This window comes from Pelodiscus sinensis, chromosome 31 (assembly GCF_052426305.1).
Source record: "Pelodiscus sinensis isolate ZL-2025 chromosome 31, ASM5242630v1, whole genome shotgun sequence".
Taxonomy (NCBI): Eukaryota; Metazoa; Chordata; order Testudines; family Trionychidae; genus Pelodiscus; species Pelodiscus sinensis.
This window is the reverse complement of record NC_143082.1, coordinates 11,105,155-11,123,665: the sequence shown is the minus strand read 5'-3', so window position 1 is coordinate 11,123,665 and position 18,511 is coordinate 11,105,155. Positions and strand designations below refer to the sequence as shown.

The 18,511-nt window shown below is 49.6% G+C and overlaps 1 protein-coding gene across 1 annotated transcript in view; it reads right to left on the bottom strand.

Annotated features, from left to right (window-relative positions):
* Positions 1-7,409: 7,409 nt before the first annotated feature.
* ACVR1B (activin A receptor type 1B) overlaps positions 7,410-18,511 on the bottom strand; it is a 32,767-nt gene continuing 21,665 nt past the window's right edge. Inside the window, exons 4-9 of the mRNA XM_075902034.2 lie at positions 17,516-17,746; positions 15,459-15,626; positions 13,122-13,278; positions 12,396-12,520; positions 11,607-11,737; positions 7,410-10,587 (exon numbers count right to left, since the gene is read on the bottom strand). Of these exons, the coding sequence (XP_075758149.2) occupies positions 10,462-10,587; positions 11,607-11,737; positions 12,396-12,520; positions 13,122-13,278; positions 15,459-15,626; positions 17,516-17,746 (938 nt within the window). The 3' untranslated portion in view covers positions 7,410-10,461. The remainder of the gene's footprint in view (positions 10,588-11,606; positions 11,738-12,395; positions 12,521-13,121; positions 13,279-15,458; positions 15,627-17,515; positions 17,747-18,511) is intronic.

The following is an 18,511-nucleotide window of genomic DNA, read 5'->3' as shown; positions in this document are numbered from 1 at the left end:
TATCTGCAGGCGTGTGTCGCCCTCTCTCGTCCATCTTGCTCAACTGCAAAAGCTGCTTCCTGCCCATTGTGCCGTGTCTATGGATTTAGCCCCTCACCCAGTGGGTTTGTAGGGCTCCCAAAGCAGACCCAAGAAGAGCCCTTTGACGTGATGTGAAGGAGGAACTGGGAAGAAGCGAAAGACCCTGAATTATCAATTTTCCTGGGTTCCTCCCACCCCTGGGGAGAAGTCTAAACCACAGAGGTTTTACATGGTTCACATGACTGTCTATGGCTTTGTATAGTGCCTCCCACCTTGCTGGCCCAACTGAACCCCAGGAATAATGGGGAGCAAGGTGGCTAGCACAGACCTTGGGGTCAGGAAACTGGATGATGTTAATATGGATGCGTTCCCTTGACTTAGAGCCCCAGGAACTACTGGGGAGTAATTAGTTCGAATGACTCCAGGGAGTCGTTATTTCGAAATAGCAGCACTGGAGCGTCCACACTGCCGCTATTTCAAAATAACTTTCAAAATGAACGTTATTCCCCAAGGAAAGCAGGACCAGAGATTTCGAGAGAACGGGTGTGGCCGTGCGGACGCTCTGCTGATAAATTCGGCCTAAGGGGAGTTATTTTGAAATAATGCCCTAGGGTAGACCAGGGCTGAGGATTTCAGTAGGACACCAGAGCCCCTTGCACCGAGGCAGCTACGGGATCACAGCATGTGTCTGCGTGGCTCTGACGTGCTCTCTGGAAATCATGTAAACACTCTAGCCCTCCCCCAGTCTGCCAGGGCGGGGCAGGCACCACAGTACAACTTTGTGTGCTCAAATCATGGAGATAGCAGAGCTGCTCCACTGAGCGCAAGCGGGTGTAATCCAGGAGTGGGGGGGGCTGGCCGGCAGTGGACTCCCTCCAAAGGCTTTAGCTTAATCTAGGTGAACCCTGCTAGCCACCCCCATGCTGACAAGCTTACCCCAAGATGAAATCCAATAAAGACAAGTGCAAAGTGCTTTGCTGGGGAAGGAGAAAAAAAAATCAAATGCACAGCTCCCAGCTGGGAACGACGGGCTAGGTGGCATAGTGCTGGAAAGGATAGGGAGCAACAGCGGATCGCAAATCACAACGTGAAGGAGGCTAATACCATCATGGGGAGTATTAACAGGAGAGTCATATGTTGGGACTGGTTCTGATTTGGGCAGGGGGCTGGACTTGGTGACCTCCTACGGTCTCCTCCAGCCCTATGAAAGTCAGTTTGTCCCACTCTAGGTCTCAGCTGGAGTACTGTGTCCACTTCTGGATGCCACCCTTCAGGAAAGACATGGACAAATTGTAACGTGACCAGAGGAGAGCAAAGATAGATAACTGGCTTAAAAAACCCAACCTATAAGGAAAGCGTGGACTAAAGGGGGATACGATAGAGAGTTATAAGTTCACGACTGGTGTGGCGAAAGGGAATAAGGAAGAGTTACTTACCTTGGCACATATCACCCAGACGAGAGATCACCCAATAGTATTAATAGGCAGCTGGTTTAAAACAAAACATGAGGAAGCTCATCTTCACACTACACACAACAGACCTGTGGAACTCCTTGCCAGGGGATGCAGTGAAGGGTAAGTTCATGGAAGCTAGGTTCGTCAATAGCTATTGGCCAGCATGGCCAAGTACCACAACCCCATGCTCTGGGTGTTCCTAAACCAGAAGGTGAGGCTGGACAACAGGCAATGGATCACTTATTGCCCTGTTCTATTCAGTCCCTCTGGCGTGGGCCACTATCAGGAGATAGGACACTGAGCTAGATGGACCTTTGGTCTGAGCCAGTCTGGCTGTCCTAATGAAAGGTTAGAAGAACTGAGTGGCTATTGCTACACTATGAGTTTTTCTGCAATAGACAATGCAAATGGAACACAGATTAGCATTTTCCCATGCTTCATTTGCATACTCTTTCGTTCTGTTTTTGCGCAAGGGGTTTTTGCCTAAAAACAGGCAGTGTGGCCATGGCCGCTTTGTGCAAAAATTCCTTTTTCTGCAAGATCCTTATGCTTCTCCAGGACAGGCATAAGGATCTTGCGGAAAAAGGTTTTTTTTTGCGCAAAATGGCCACGGCCACACCGCTTGTTTTTGAGCAAAAACCCCTAATGCAAAAACAGAATGAAAAAGAGTATGCAAATGAAGCACGGGAAAATGCTAATCCATGCTTCACGGCTGTGTCTATACTGGCAAGTTATTCCGGAAAATCAGCCGCTTTCCCGGAAAAGCTTGCCAGCTGTCTACACTGGCCGCTTGAATTTCCAGAAAAGCACTGACGATCTAATGTAAAATCACCAGTGCTTTTCCGGAAAAACTATGCTGCTCCCGTTCGGGCAAAAGTCTTTTTCCGGAAAACTGTTCCGGAAAAGGGCCAGTGTAGACAGCACAGTAGTGTTTTCCGCAAAAAAGCCCCGATGGTGAAAATGACGATCGGGGCTTTTTTGCGGAAAAGCGCATCTAGATTGGCCAATCTAGACGCGCTTTTCCGAAAATGCTTTTAACGGAAAACTTTTCCGTTAAAAGCATTTCTGGAAAATCATGCCAGTGTAAACGTAGCCCATTTGCCTAGGCTCTTGCGGAAGAAGTCATAGTGAAGACGTAGCCAGTGTGTTTAGTCTTCAGAGAAGACGACTGAGGCGAGACCAGAAAACAGTCTTCAAAAACATGAAGGGCTGTTACAAAGACGGGGCCCAACTGTTCACCTCACCCACCAGAGGTAGGATGGGAGTAAGGGAGATTTAAGTTGAATAGCAGGGAAAACGTTCTAACTCATAAGGAACAGGCGACCAAGGGAGGGGGTGGAATCCCTGCCATTGGAGGTTTTTAAGAACAAGGTGGACAAACACCTGTCAGGGCCGGTCCTGATCCTTGGCCCTTCCTCAGCACACGGCTGGACTGGAGGACTTCTCAAGATTCTGCTGTTTCTTATTCTATGCTGACAGCCCAGCTATGCTGCCCCGATTTTGACAGGAGCATGGAGAGGACCTAAAACCAACCGCTTTTTTTTTTCCCCAGCAGGGCCTGGCCTCACTTTCAGGAAAATATTTCCCCTGCGTACGTGGTTTGGATCCAGCAGCTGGCTTTAATTTTTAGCAAGGAATGAACTGATGCACTGTTAGCTGCAGAACATTGCTCAGTAAGAACACTCAAAAGCCAAGTATCTGAGGACAGCTGGCTGGCAGCTGAGGCAGATTTCACAACAGCTTGATTCCAGCATTACAGAAGCTTCTTCTGGAACGGGGCAAGTTATGCAGAGTCCCTGTCTCTGCCTGGGTTTGTTTTTGGAATTGCCCGTTTACAAAGGGTTGGCAGGGGTCTGCTCCTCCACCTTCCACTACTGAACAGAGAGAGTGGCTCCTAGAGGGGATCAAACCCCTCACACGTTCACGGGGGCAACAAACGCATCACCCTTCGGGACTGGAGAGAGACCCGTGGGTTACAGTCAAGGAGCAGAGCTCAAGCCCCAGATCCAAATGCATCTGGACTTGGGGCAGTTTGGAGCGAGATCCGAGCATGGGGCAGGAACCCCTCCCTCCAGCGAAGCAGGTTCCACCCATTTATGCCAGGTCAGGCTGCCATCATCATGAGCTTCCAGAGCATCTTCCAGCACTGTTAAGAGGGCCTAATGAAGGCCTAATTGATACACAAAGTTTTAGTGTTGTAGCTAAACCGTTACGACCGCCCCAGCCCCCTACATGCTGGGATAGCTTACTCCCCTTCCCATGCGGGAAGAGCCATATCGGTACAAAGCACCTGACACTATATAGTCTGTCGGTCTGTCCAAGAACACTTCCTAAACGGTACGAGTTAGGACCACCAATTTCACTAGGCAGCCTCCTCTTACCACAACTTAAAGCAGGGTGAGGATTTGTTTGTGCCAGAAAAATGGGACGTGCCTGGAAGGGGATTGCTGCTCCTCAAACCTTACAGAAAAGGGGCAGAATCACCAGGTAGGTGAAAAGGGCTGGCTGGGTACATGCCTCTCCATCCAGGACCACCCCAGCCCCGAATCTCCCACCCTCCAGGCCCCCTTTAGGAAGGGTGGGGGGCTAAAGCTCCCCCAGATTTGTACAGGGACACTCCCCTTGCTCCCTGATGAAGGGGAACAGGCAGCAAGGTGCAGTTTGCTGCATTCCTCACTCTGCCTGGGGAGCACAGGGGGCAGAGCAGTGCACTCTGCTGTTGCTCCCTAAGGTGAGGAATGGGAAGAGCAAGCAGCTCTCCCTGGTATGGCTCGGGGTGGGGTGGGTGCACTCTTCCCCCACGTCCCTGCCCAGGGCCCCCCCTTGCTCCCCAATCCTGCCTCCTGCACCCTCACACCACTGCCCCTCCTTAAGGACCCAAGCAATGCCGGGTAAATGCACCAATACTGATATAAATGCACCCACGCAAGGGGAACTGTGCTGCTTTAACTCAACGGACCCCATCTTTGTGCATGGAGAATGCCTAAGCCAACAGGTGTCTGTCCAAGGGAGTTGCAAGGATTATCTCCCTCCGGGCATAGACAAGGCTAACGTGCCCTGTTGGGGGGAGGGGGGGCGGGAGTTCACTTTTTAAGACATTCAGCTGCTGTGCACAGGCATGAAGAGTGATTCCTGTTGTTACCCCACAGCCTTGCTGCAGCATTCGTCGCCCCTCACTAGAGGGGGCTGCAGTTAGCAACAATGAACCAGAGGCCAGCTCTGCTGATGTCAGTAATACACCACCCAGAGGCTTGTAAGAGGCTTATACAAAGCTCAGGACTTGATCTTATTGTTCGAAAATGAGGCTTAACAGGGCATGCTCTCAGCCCAGGGCACAGCTAAGACCTTGTCTTGATTAAACAAAACTTAAGGTAAGAAAAAGATCCGCATCATTTCGGTTTTAGGAATTGTTAACATCTTTGTAGAGGACGTTGATAAGGCACCTACGTCAGCGTGTCTGCCACTAGGGCACGCAGGAAGAGAGCAGGGATGGTGGCACGGATTCAGAAGTAAAGAATCAGGGTCAGGACTCTTGGTTTCTACGTACCTGCTTCCATAACAGACTTACTGTGCGACCTTTGATAAAGCACCTAGGCTGAGCCGGTTTTGAGTTCCTGTCCAGCAGGAATGGGACATAAATGCTCCTCAGACATAGGGTTAAGTAATTCAATTTGCAGCTCTACCAGCCAGCAGCTGCAGCAGCCCTAAACCTCAACAGGCCATTTAATCCACAGTAGGCGCTTCCTTATCACTAGGGCAGAGATGCTCTTGCACATTTTCAGTCGGGAGGGCAGAGCATTTACAAGGAAAGACACAAATGACAACAGCTTTGGAGAACAGGACCACGGAGGAGTTTGCCCTTCTGACTTGGCCCTGATCCGTCTCTGTAGCTAGGCGGAGCAGTCAGGCTTGCTTTCACTCGGTGAGGATTTGGAATTCAGGGTTTTGCTCACCTGTTCAGGATTTTAAAGGACACACACAACCCAATCATTAGTTTTAACCATCCCAATTGCCCAACACCTCTCTTATGAAGCCTTTGCAGGACCAGGCTGTACCTGCCACCTGCTTAGTAGTAGGAGCTCCAACATGGCAGGCATCAGAGCTGGACAATTCTGCCTGTTACTTTTGAGCACACCAGCCTATCCAGCCCCATTTCCTTTGCCCATGTCACAACCAGAGCAGCATCCTGAGCAAGGGGCAGGGCTGTGCTAGAGAAAGGCTATTAGTTTAAAATCCAGGGCATACCCCAGCTGGCAGCTTCCCTAGAGCAAATTAGTCTGACCCCAGAGGTATTCCAGACACCATAATGTTAGGAGAAGACTGGCCCCCTTTATTCTTTCACATGCTCTGCTCAGAAGGGGTCTGAATCAGGAATTAGCTCAGGCACTTTCAACAGCAAATAGTGTTTAGGCCTAACATTTACTCCACTTTGAAACTGTTAGCTTGGAGGGAGGCGGCCCACAAACCCTTCTTGGGGTAGGTTTTTTGGAAAGAAAAGGGGGAAAAAAGTGGGGGGGGAGCAATCCACAGTTACATCTGTCTCCATTTAAAATTCCCCCTACTAGGAGGGCCACTTAATGCACGGCCATCCTGACCAAGCGGGTGCGGTGAAGGGGCTGTGACCCACGACTTGTAAACCCAGCTGTACCATCCAAAGGACTGGCCGATAATAGGAGTTTTTTTAAGTGAGGTAGCCAGAGTTCACTAAAGCTCTGGCTTCACTAGAAAAAACAGCATGTAATGTCTGTGAAGATAACTGCACTTGACTTTTTAAACCTGTTAGCAGGCCCAGGAGTTCTCCAGCTACCTTCACTGGAAGAGAAACCGTGCTGTAGACAACTTTTATGGAATTCCCTCACCATGATAGCGGTTCCTGAACTTTTGAATAAAGTGACCCACCCAGTTATCTTTTTCGCAGTTTACCAGGGTCCACCTGTGAAAGAGGCCCCAAAACCAGAGGCCAGCATCCATGTTCCTCTCATCTTTTTCATCCATGTGCAGAATATTTGTAGGTGCTCCGAGGCACACGCGCATGCGCGCCACCAGTAGAAACAAAAAGACCTTGCTGTAGGGGCTCTGCTAATCTGCTGGGTGGTATCGGAATCTCTTGAACAGCTGCACAACTGCCCAGTTTACAAGGAACAGCCAGCAACCTTCCCCTCCACTATGCCCCAGCCTCCATCCCAGCACGGTGCAGAGGAGAACCTCCCCACCCCTCGCCGGGATAGGAAAGACAGAGGACCAGAGAGCAATCCTGCTCTGCACTGACCCCCCATCCCGCCAGGCTGGGCCGGACACTCCATGCCAGGAGTGCATGAGGTGATGGCAGCACCCATCTGTGACAGAGGGGGCCAGTCCAAACTGGAGTGGTGCTATGACCCTCTACATTGGGCCTAGCCCCGAGGATACAGTGTGAGTAGCTCCCTCTGGGACTTCTCCACAGCAGGCCCACAACCTGTCTACAACCTGGTTGCAACCCACTGGTTGGGAAACACCCAGGGAGGTAAAGTCAAGGTGTATTGATGTGGACTTCCGCAGCTGGATAACACTGTCACTGGCTGCAAGCTAGAAGGCCTGGCTTTACTCCCCAATGTTGACAAGCCACGTACACAGAAAAACAAGACCAGACTCACCTACTGACAGTAGGACATGCCCATGGTCACTCCAGGTGAGCTCCCAGGAACAAGGCAGAGCCACCGTAGACAGCACAGATTCTAGGATCCTGTTTGTTTTAAGTGTCCCACAGCATTGGAGCTTTCCCATTGGCCTCTCTCCTGCTGTTCTAGTTCATTTTTCTAATTATCCCACTACTGCTGGCTACTCCACCTCCACTCCCTTCCTGCTTCTTGTTTATAGACAGCTATCCCGACGGGTCAGGGCAAACCCTTTGCAGGATACCCACGGCGAGCACGGTTTGAGAATGAGTCCAACAGCTTGTGTGAATAAAACAGACTTTAATAATGTACAGCAGAAATTGGACAGCTTGTTCTTATATTAAACCCAAGATTTCCTATATTACAATGTATTTACATTTGCATACTGAAGAGGTAAAGTGTCTAAGTGGCTATTTTACAGTCCTTTTCTAAGACGACATACAAATAAAGGGCGCAGAGAAGTACCCAGAAAGATCTGTTCTGAAGCCAGAGTACCATCCGTTCACCGTGTGTCAGAGACTAGAGGCACAAACTTTGACCCGAACTCTCCCCAATTTGATCCCATTGATCAAACTGAACCCCCCCCAGGTTAAACCAAAGGCCTAATTCCCTCCTCCCACCTCTTTTCAATTGATCTGATCTTTTCCTGCCCTGAACTGTTTAGTTACTGTATGCGGTTAGGACAGCTGGCGTTTCACTTCCAAAAAGGACTGCATCTCAGTGCCAGGCAAAGTGATCCCTAGGTTTGCTACAAGGCAGCTAAGTAAAGTTTGCACCCCTCTCTGGCGCACATACATGGAAAGTGCTGTATAAATGCTACATTGTTATTCCCATCTCAGAGGGTCCAGTGAGGGTTTGACTGCTCTGATCGGTACCTCGGAACTGTGTTTCCACCTCAGTGTGCCACCCCCCCTTCTAGACATCGGGGCCAGTACAGCTCTGGCATGTGCTGTTTGGCATGGTACTAAGGCAGATACATGTGTGGCTACTCTGGGGGGTGACGGAGTGGATCAACACATGGAATTAAATGGCTGAATTAGTGTCAAAGAAAGTCTCTGGACAGCGAATGGAATAGGAGACCTTGTTCTCCGAAGGGAGAATGTTTTAATGCTTATGGGACGACAGGATGGCAGCCCCTACTATTCAGCGTGATGGGCCTACGGCCATTGATTTCAGTCACTCAGATTTTCTCCTGCACAAGCCCCATCTTAAAGGTCCCGCTACAGTGGCTGAAGAGTCTAGTAGGTATTTAAGGCACACACCACCTTGGATTCTCAATGCAGAAGGTCTCAGTAAGTAACAAGTCACATTGGAGATGCAGTAATTTCTGGCTGAGAAATACTCAGGACAAATCAGAATGGGAGACTCCATTCACCAGCCACACATGCCGCTCCATGAACCCAGGGTCTGACAGATGCAGACCACTGCCGACAGGGATGCAGCCCTGTCCTGCCTGTCATTTAAAAGCAATGGGAGAATGCAAAATAGCTCCAAACACAAAGCAAAAAAAGACTCCTCATTTGAGGAATATAATCACAGATGAGATAGGAGGCCTGGGGGAAGACACACACAGACAGCGAGAACAGAAAGTCTGTAAAACAACAGCAGCCTGTGAGCCAGAGAAGAGATGAAAACTCACCTTACAGAGCAGGCTCAAGGTTTGAGTAGAAAGTTCCAGTGTAAATTCAGCTGCGTACATTTGGATTTTCCTTTTTTGCAGTGATTTCTTTACAAACAAAGAGGTTGAGAGGTAATTATAGACTGTTTCTCTTCTCTTATAAAAATTAACAATATTAAAAAAAGTTAAAACCCAGACCCTCCCAATCAAATAAAAAACAATCAAATGCACTCCAGTTAAAAGTTATGGCTTCAGAGTTACAAAGCGCAAACAACACCCTAATCATCATACAACCCGGGCTTCTAATGTTGCCTTCAGTGCTGCATTCGTTCAGACAGGACAGAGCCCTGGGCTATTTCTAACATTCACTAGGCAGCAATCAAATCAATTCTACTTCAACCTGATTGGTTATTCGATTAAAATAAGATTCATGCAGTTATGCCCTCCCATCCCCCACCCAAAGAGTTATACACAGCTGCTTCCAGAATACAAGATATTTATATATGTATATTTAAAAGATGGACACATTTCCAATCCCAGTGGTCAATGGTCAGATCCTGCAGTACGCAGAGTGCTCCTTGAGTGGTGCTGTGCACAACTGTTTCCACAGGCACAGAGCTCTTCACTGATCAGACCTGGAGTGTTCCTGACAAAGCGCTTTGAGACATCCACGGGTTATGTTCTAAAGAGGCAGATATCCTGCATGTCCCTGTAGCTTGGTCCCCTCCACCCAGAGGCAGTGCTGTCTCCAATCTGTCAGACACGCTTCTGTCTCCTTTGCATCCCTCCTGCAGACGGCTCCCCTGGCAAGGCCATCATTACATACTGCCAGACCTTAAAAACCAGGGTCTTCAAAAAAAAAACAACCTTGTTTCAGGGACAAAGTCAGCACCCTGTTTTAGAAAGGGGCAGGATGGCAGTGAAGCAACTTGACGAAAAGTTCCTGCAGCTGGTATACAACTGGCAGGCTAGAGCCCCGCTCTGGGAGAAAGAAGGATCTGGCTGTAAGTAGCCCATTCAAGCTAGATAACGCTCACTGCTGCACAGGGAAGGCACCAGCACACGTAGCTCAGAAGAGGACACTCTAGCTTTGCACATGCACAGAAAAAACACAAATAGGAATGTGCGACCCTACAAGCAGACACGCTGCACATCTAAGGGGAACCGAACGGCACAGAGCACACGTGACTTTGCACATGCATGCACTGCTGCACGCATGCACACACACTAGCAGCCACTCTGGCTTTTTTACTTTTTCCAAGCTCAAAAAAAAAAAAAAAGTTTGCTGAAGCCGATGGCTCTTCCATGTGCATGTGCCAGCCCCTGGAAATCCTGCGGGTATGGCAATACCACCTTCTCTTTCCCTCCCCACTCTCAGGCCTTGAACCCTTTCCAATGAATGTGCCATATTCACTGGACTACACCGGGATTTCCATCAAAGAAACAAAAGTAATGGTCATGGCAAGATCCAGCCACACAATCCCTCTCCAGTGTCCATGCTGTCAGGAGGTGGTTATAAAAAGGTTTCCGTTTCATACCCAAACCAGGAAGAGAACATTTATTTTAGCAGGCTTTGTCCTCCCTGGCTAGCAGCCCATAAATCTCCCGGTCTGGTTGGTAGCAGTAGGTCGGGTAGAAACGCGAGGTAGGCCTCAATCACATCTACTCTAGCATGGCAGCTTTTGTGCAGCTTCCTCAAGCTGCAACTTGCAGGCTAGATCTTCACATCTTCCTGGATGCTGAGCTGTGAGAGTGTTTTCTTGATGCGGAGGGCTGTTAGCCGAGCTGCGCCATTGGCATACCAGCATTCACGCATCATCTTGCCCATCACGCGTAAAGCCTAGCCAGGAAGCAGGGAGAGAAATGTCAGGCCTTTCCTTCAGAGTTCAGCTCCTTCTGCTAAGACACTGAATCAACAGTTTAAAGTGACTCTAATACTTGTGGAAGATGCTGGTGTAACTGTGCCGAGATGGAAGCTTTCTGCTTATTCCAAGAACCGGCACTGCCACTGCCTATGCTAACTTGCCAGCATACTTCAACTGTAACCTTCTACAGATGTGCTATCCCTTCATGGGTCACTTGATTCTTGGCTATTCCACTAAACATGGGAATGCATTACTGCTGGTTTTTGTAATGACATGGGCCATTGGGAACTGCACTAAGCATAGGGATGTAAGAGTTTTAATGGTTAACCTATAAGCTGATGCGTATTGGTTCCTGTTACTGTTCAAACTCTGCTTGGGAGCACAGAGCCAGCAGGGACAGCAGCCCATGGGGCCACTTAATTGGTGTAAACAATGGAAATTCCACCGGTTACACGGTTAATATTTATTAACATTTTTCATGTCCCTAAAACCCAACTGCTTACTCAATCTACATAATAGTGACCTCAAGATTGTTCTGAGCATTAGTACAGCGCTCTGAAAAACTCAAGCACTAACAGGTAGATGTTTCACAGCCCAAGAGCAGTTACAGGGTAACAAAGTTCACTTGCCATTGATTAATGGGGAATTATTAACCACTCACTGGATTTCAGACACAACATGAGTGGAGCCCAGTGGACTCCAAACAGAGGTGCTATCCCAGCTCTGGGAGCTTCTCCACTGAGTACAGTGCAATAGAGTGATCACCTACTCCTTGTCTCAGATGGGACTTTCAAGTCTCCATGTTCTGTCCCTCTGGGCTTCCCCATGGGCCCCAAAACATTTGGGAGTGGTCGGTCCCTCCAGGGCAGGAGTAGGAAAATCAGTAAGCAAGGAGGCTGGAATTAGGAACTCTGCCTTCAGGACTGAATCTAATCTACCCACTGGGTGGATAGTGCTTTTCCCTAAGGCTCAAATGAAGACTGACAGATCCTACCTCGTAGCTCTGCCACCAGTTAGGGATGTTGGGGCGCAGCTTCTGATCACACACAACTTTCCGCATCTCCTCAATGGAGGGGTCAGAGGGAACAAGGTCATAGTACGGGAGTTGATATTCCTCATGGATACCTGAGCATGAGAAGGGAAAAAGTCATCCACAGAGATAGAACAGCGTGATCCCCTCTCACCAGAGCCGCATTACTGCAGCCTGGATTACATGATTTACAAAAGTGAGGTGTCAGCAGTGCAGGGAAGCAGAAGGCAGTTAGCTGAACTGGGATTAGGCTAGGCCATTGGGGTTAACACCACCTCTCTCCTGGGAAAAGGGGCAGGGAATGCTTACCGACCACATGTGCTCAGGACTGTGTGGCACTTTCAACAACGATATCCCCATCCCCTGAGATATACTAGGGCCCTGATTCAGTACAGATTCATAGGGAAGCAACCCATGCTCTACATCAGCAGCACCACCACTTTCTTCTCTCAGATTTGGCTACAGAAATAGGTGTGCCACCAACAGCACTGCTACCCATCGCCTCTCACGTGCCTGGTCTGCTAGCAGTCTTGAGTCACTTCTCCACTCTTCCACCATCTTGGTGGACATACTCCGGGGTGACATTGCATTTACCCCCCCATCCCAGGACTATAGCTATCCCCATGACTGCTGGAAGGATAGGTTCTCTTTATGCTCTGGGCTTCAACTAAGTCAAAGACAAGGGGTTGGTTTGTTTGTTTTGGGGGGAAGGGGGGAGTGGACAGTAGTGCAGAAAAGCTGAAAGCATATTACCTCCTGAACTGCACCTACGAGCAATCTCCCAATAGACCAGGCCCAGAGCATAGATATCAGCACATTTAAATGAATCAAAATGCTTCATGTTAATGGTTTCATCCAAGACCTCAGGGGCCATGTACCTGCAGCAAAGAAAAAACAAATGTCATTTCCTTGTCAGAGGACTTTCTGGAAGGCCTTCAGTGGGGACTTCTCCCTATTTGTTGTATACAACACAAGTTGCCTGTACAGTGCTTGGATGCTGCACAGCAATGAGAGTCATGCTGAGCCCAATGATCCAGACAGAAGCAGGCACTGTGTTAAGAGAGCAAACAGAACGATGATCCAAACAAAGAAGGAAAGAGGAGGGGTCAGCTAGGGACGCAAGAATGGTCAGATGTGCACTGAGCCGAAGACAGCATGACCCCTGAGGCCAGGATGGAGGCGAGGGACCCTATAGGCGAGTTCCCTGAAGCAGAGGCGAGCTACCAACCTCTGCCTTGGAAGCACACAAGCAGAGGGAAGGGGCAGTAGGCAGTGACTGCTTGAGTCCCCAAACCTAGAATTAATTTATTCATAAATTTTTTAAAAAGCCACTAAAAGTTCTCCTTCACCACCCTGGAAACCCTGCTTATATCTAAACTAGAAACTCTACCAATTCCCAGTGAGGCTCAAACCCTTTCTATGCCCTCATTCGGTTAGCACTGAGCCTTGACCGGGAGTACAGCTGAGCACTCTCCCTACCGTTTGGTTCCAACCCTTTGATTTGGTGCAATATCTATGGTATCGGTAACAGAATCATGGCGGACTGCCAGACCCAGGTCAGCGATGGCACACATTCCATTCTTCTTCACCAGGATGTTCTTCGATTTCAAGTCCCTGTGTGCAATGCCTGGTTTTCCTGATGGAGCAAGATAAGAAGTCTCAATAGCAGACTTTTCTCTCCCCTTACTGAGTCTGATCAGTGCAGATGAGCTGAATGCAGAAAATGGGACTGAGGCAGTCATCAAATCCAGAGTGAATTTGAATCTTAACATCTGTACGCACAGTAAGATCTGCAGCCTTGTTCTTTCTTCAGTCTCTTATTTAAACTAAACTTGGTACCAAGAAAAGGCACTAAAAACACTGAAGAGCTTCCATTTACCCCCCACGCACTAGGATTTAAACTGCAGCAGACCCACTGCACCAGGTGTCTCAGACACACAGAGACATGGCTCCTGATCTGAAGAGGTTATAATCTGTTCTGCCCTGCTACTGCCTATACTACCATCTTCTGTGCTCCCCACACCCAACCAGGACCAAGTTAAGTATATGCGCGCGCGATGTGGGTATCTGTCTAAGAAAAGCTAGACTTGACCTAGCTAAACTGGCCTAGATTCAGATCTTGCAGGAGGACTAAGGCAGGGGTCAGCAACCGTTCAGAAGCAGCATGCCAAGATTAATTTATCCATTTCTATTTATTGATCTGTGTGCCAGGGGAAAAAGGAGTAAGAGGGACGGGGGCTGGCGATTATATTTTCTGAACCAGCTGCCGCTAGGGAGAACGGTTTAATTTAAATGATTAAACATTTTAAACTCTCTCATGTTAGTTTATCAAATGTCATTTTAAAATCACAGTGGCAGTATCGTAGCCAATGAGGTTAATCCGAGGCACAATTATTGTTAATTTATGTCCAACGCAAAAGGCTTCAATGTTTTCTTTCTTTATGGGAGGGAGAACTTTTTTTGGGTCAGGGGCTACTGACCCACAGAAAAATCAGTTGGGGACCTCTCAAGTAAGAAACAAAATCTCCTCCAAACCTCCCCTCCCAATCCTCCCTGATGTGGCCCCCAACTGAGACCTCACTCCTCTGGTGCGCCAGCCTCAGGGAGTGCCAGAAAGGGACAGGGAAAACTGAGGTTCAGGGTTTCCTATAGACCAGATTTACTTTTCTGGGGGTTCAGAGTTAGTGGACTTTATGGACCCTCTTAGGCTCTGGGGTGGGGACAAAAATGAGGTATTCAGTGTGCGAGACAAGGCTGCCAGCGAGTGGGATAGGGCTGGGGTGCAGGATCTGGAAGGGAGGTAGGGTCTAGCCAAGGGGAGGGAGCAGGAGCAAGGAAGCATGTCAGAGCAAGCTGGGGGTATGGGGTCTTGGTGGGGGCAGGAGAGTGAGTGAAGGAGATTCGGGAGTGGACTGAGGGACACTAACCTGGCTCAGCAACCCTCTCTCCTCCATGCAGCAGGGAGCCCACACAGCTGCAAGGCTGCAGCACCAGCTCTGGCTTCCCACTCGGAGGGCGCGCATGTGAAGAAAGCCCTGACTTTCCCCTCCAGACCTGGCTCATGGCAGAGAGCAGAAGAGCAAGCGGCTCCATGCGCTGCTGCTCCCACAACGGGGAGGGGGGAGAACAGCAGCACATGAAGCACACTGGCTGAGCCCAAGCATGCCCTGCCTCGCAGTGCCCCAGCTGGGCTCCGCACAGCCCTTCCTGGGGCTGAAGCAGTAGCTCCAAAATAGTAAGGTCTGGGAGTGGCTCCGCCAGGGTTTGCCTCGTATCTGGCTGGCCGCTCCCCCACCCCCAGCAGTGGCGGTAGCTGTTGTAACAAGTGGGCACCTGGAGATGGAGGCGGCAGTGGTAGTGTGGCTGGACTGGGGCCCATGTGGCAAAGGTAGCCCTGCGAGGGAAGGGAGGAGGCCATGCAGCATGCGGTGATGGGACAGCTGCAGTGGGCGGTGGGGACTTGAAAAATCCCCAGCTGCCTGGCAGCAAAGTGCCTACATTCTGTGTCTGTGTCGGCCGTTGCTGCTGCACCGTGCTAGCGTGAGCCTGTCCCAGTTGCGGAACTGGGATGGGAGGTCCTAGTGTTCCCCACACGCTGGATCCAGCGGGGAGGCTTACGTGGCAGTGAAAAACTGGCCGTAGATTGCTGACCCCCAATCTAAGGCATATTTCCACTTTCATTTTATGATTAAATTCTAGCTCTCCGACTACAAGGCACCTGTGCATCATAAGCGCCCCATATTAGTCTTCCTGCTTTAAGTCTCTTCCAAAGAATGACCAGTTCATGTTGATAATACTTTTCTAGAACCCTCTTACCCTGGGTCCCCACAATCTCCATGTGCAGATGTGCCAAGCCACTAGCAGCAGACAGGGCCAGTTTAATCGTTCCCTCGATAGTCACTGTGTATCTGTTGAGGTAATCAAATAGTGAGCCATGCTCATGGTAATCGGAGACAAGCCACAGCTGAGTCCATGTCCCATTATCTGTAGCAAGAGAAAAAGGGGAAAGAGCAGCAAAACATCAGCATTTATAATGCATTTTGTTTATCATTAAAAATCACAGAATACTGTAACTGGAAGGGACACTGAGGTCATCAAGTCCAGTCTCCTGTCCTCGCGGCAGGACCAAGCATCATCTAGATCAGGGGTCTCCAAACTTTTCAGCCCGAGGGCCGCATTAACTATCAAACAGCAGTTCGGGGGCCGACTACACACTTGAGGTCCAAATAAAAAACAATCAAAACATGGATGTTGTTTTTAATTATTTATTTAATATTATTTTATTCAGTTATTATTTAATAACACATTGATACACTACACATGAACACCTGTATTAGTGTGAATGGTGAAATTGTTTCCTGGATGCCAAAATTGTTTCCGTAGACAAAAAGGTCTCCACGGGCCAGATGAGAGGGCCTCGCGGGCCGCAGTTTGGAGACCCCTGATCTAGATCGTCTAGGTTCTCAAACTTTTTGGCCTGCAGATCACCTCATAGAATCCTAGGACTGGAAGAGACCTCAGCAGGTCAAGTCCAGCCCCCTGCCCAAAGCAGGACCAATCCCAATTAAATCATCCCAGGAGGGTTTTGTCCCACTAACCGGAGACCATTGCTCCTTGTTCTGCCATCCGTCACGGAGAACAGCCTCTCTCCATCCTCTCTGGAACCTCCCTTCAGCAAACTGAAAGCTGCTATCAAATCCCCCCTCACTCTTCTGCAGACTACACAGATCCAAATCCCTCAGTCTCTCCTCATATGTCATATGCTCCAGGCCCCAATCATTTTGGTTGCCGTCCGCTGGATCCTTTTCAAAGTGTTCACAACCTTTCTGTAGTGGGGGGGCCAGATCTGGACTCAATACTCCAGATGTGGCCTCCCCAGTGCCGAATAAAGGGGAATAATCACTTCTCTAGATCTGCTGGCAATGCTCCTCCTAATGCACCCTAATATGCCGTTAGCCTTCTTGACTACAAGGGCACCCTGCTGGCTCATATCCAGCTTCTCATCCACTGTCATCCCCAGGTCATTTCTGCTGAACTGCTACTTAGTGAGTTGGTCCCCAGTCTGTAGCAGTGCTTGGGATTCTTCTGTCCCAAGTGCAGGACTCTGCACTTGTCCTTGTTGAACCTCATTAGAATTCTTTTCGCCCAATCCTTCAATTTATCTAGGTCACTCTGGACCCTATCCGTGCCCTACCAACGTACCAACCTCCCCTACCTCGCTCAATGCAGACCTGTCTGCAGACCACCAGCCAACCACCCATGATGACAAAATGGGTGGAAGAGTGGGTAAGGGTGTGAAGACTAGGTGGGTGACTGGATGTAGGAGCAGGTTGAAGGGAGGTCTGTGGGGAGGGGATGAGAGTATGGGATCTGGAAGGGAGTGGGATGGAGAGTGCCTCCCCTAGACTCTGTGCCTCTCACTACTCTCAGGTACTGCCCCGTGCTGCTTCCACTGAGGAGGGAGCAGGGGTGATTCCAGTCAATGGGAGCAGTGGGAAAAGCCTCCAGATGAACAGTTCCTGGAGGAGGGGGAGCTGCAGCATATGGAGCCACCACTTCTCCCACAAGTTGGAGCCAGCCCACAAAGCTCACTCCCCATCCCTCCCCCACAGCGGGAAGCCGGCTCTGACGCTCAAACCTCACAGGCAGCTTGGCACAAGCTAGGGCACACTGACAGTGTTAATAGTTTTTAATTATAGCTGGCTCTTTTTATAATTTGAAGAAATGATCGTTATGCTTTATGAATATACTGATGGTTTTCTTTATCGGTTTCATTTAAAAAAAAAAAGTAGATCCTGTACTAGAACATGGGATCGCTGAGGAACTTATGACCACTGGTGCTTTGATGCTGAAGATCGAGACAGGATTTTTACCTTTGTTATCTGCAGCAATAAACCCCAGGATGTTCTCATGTCGCAACATGACAGTCTGGTATATTTCTGCTTCCCTGAACCAGGAGCGCTCTTCCCGCGAAGAAAAGATTTTCACAGCTACGTCACCTCCACGCCACCTGCCACGCCACACTTCCCCAAAGCGACCTTTGCCAATGATCTCCTGAAGGACAATGGTTCGAGCCACAGTTCGTTGAACAAAGAGCGGCAAACCTGTGGACAAGAGATTGAAAGAAGAACTTTGAGGGACACTTGAGAGATGCTATGGAGTTTAGAACAGAATATCCAGAGGGTTGTCTGTGTTTGATTTAATTTTATTGTGTTTAGCAGTCCAAAGAAAAATGCAGGATCCACCCTTGTGGTACCCAAGAACTCTCTCACTGCCAGAGATGGAAGTATTCAAGAACAAATCTTCACAACCCAAAAACTTCACCTCCTTCTCTCTAGAACTGATTTGGGAGCAGTGATTGGAAGAGAGAAGATGCTCTCATCCTTGTCCCTTATTCCAACACTAGACAATTAGCCCGTCATAAGACGGGATTTTCAGGTCTCTCCTCCACATTGGTCTTCTCTCCTGAGCCTCTGGTCTCTCGCTCCATCGCTCTCTCTCTTTTCCTCCTCCTACTGCCCCCCCCCCCCTCAGCTCTCCTCTGCCTCCTGCCTCCCTCTCTCTTCTCCTCCCCCTCCTGCCTCTCAGTCAGGGGACTGCGGAGCCCAAGTGGCCATTTGGGCTCCGCACTCCCCATGCTACATGGGGAGCGTGGAGCCCAAACGGCTGCTTGCGCCACTTGCTCCCCTGCAGTGGCCTGGCTGAGCGGCACAGAAATCAGCCGAGCGCCATAGCAGGAGGCGAGGGGGGGGGGGGCGCGAGGCGGTGACGTACATGGCCAGGCCCCACCCCCTGGGCATGTACGTCACCACCCTGCCTCCTTTCCCCTTCCGCCGGGGCACTCGGCTGACTTCTGCACCGCTCAGCCG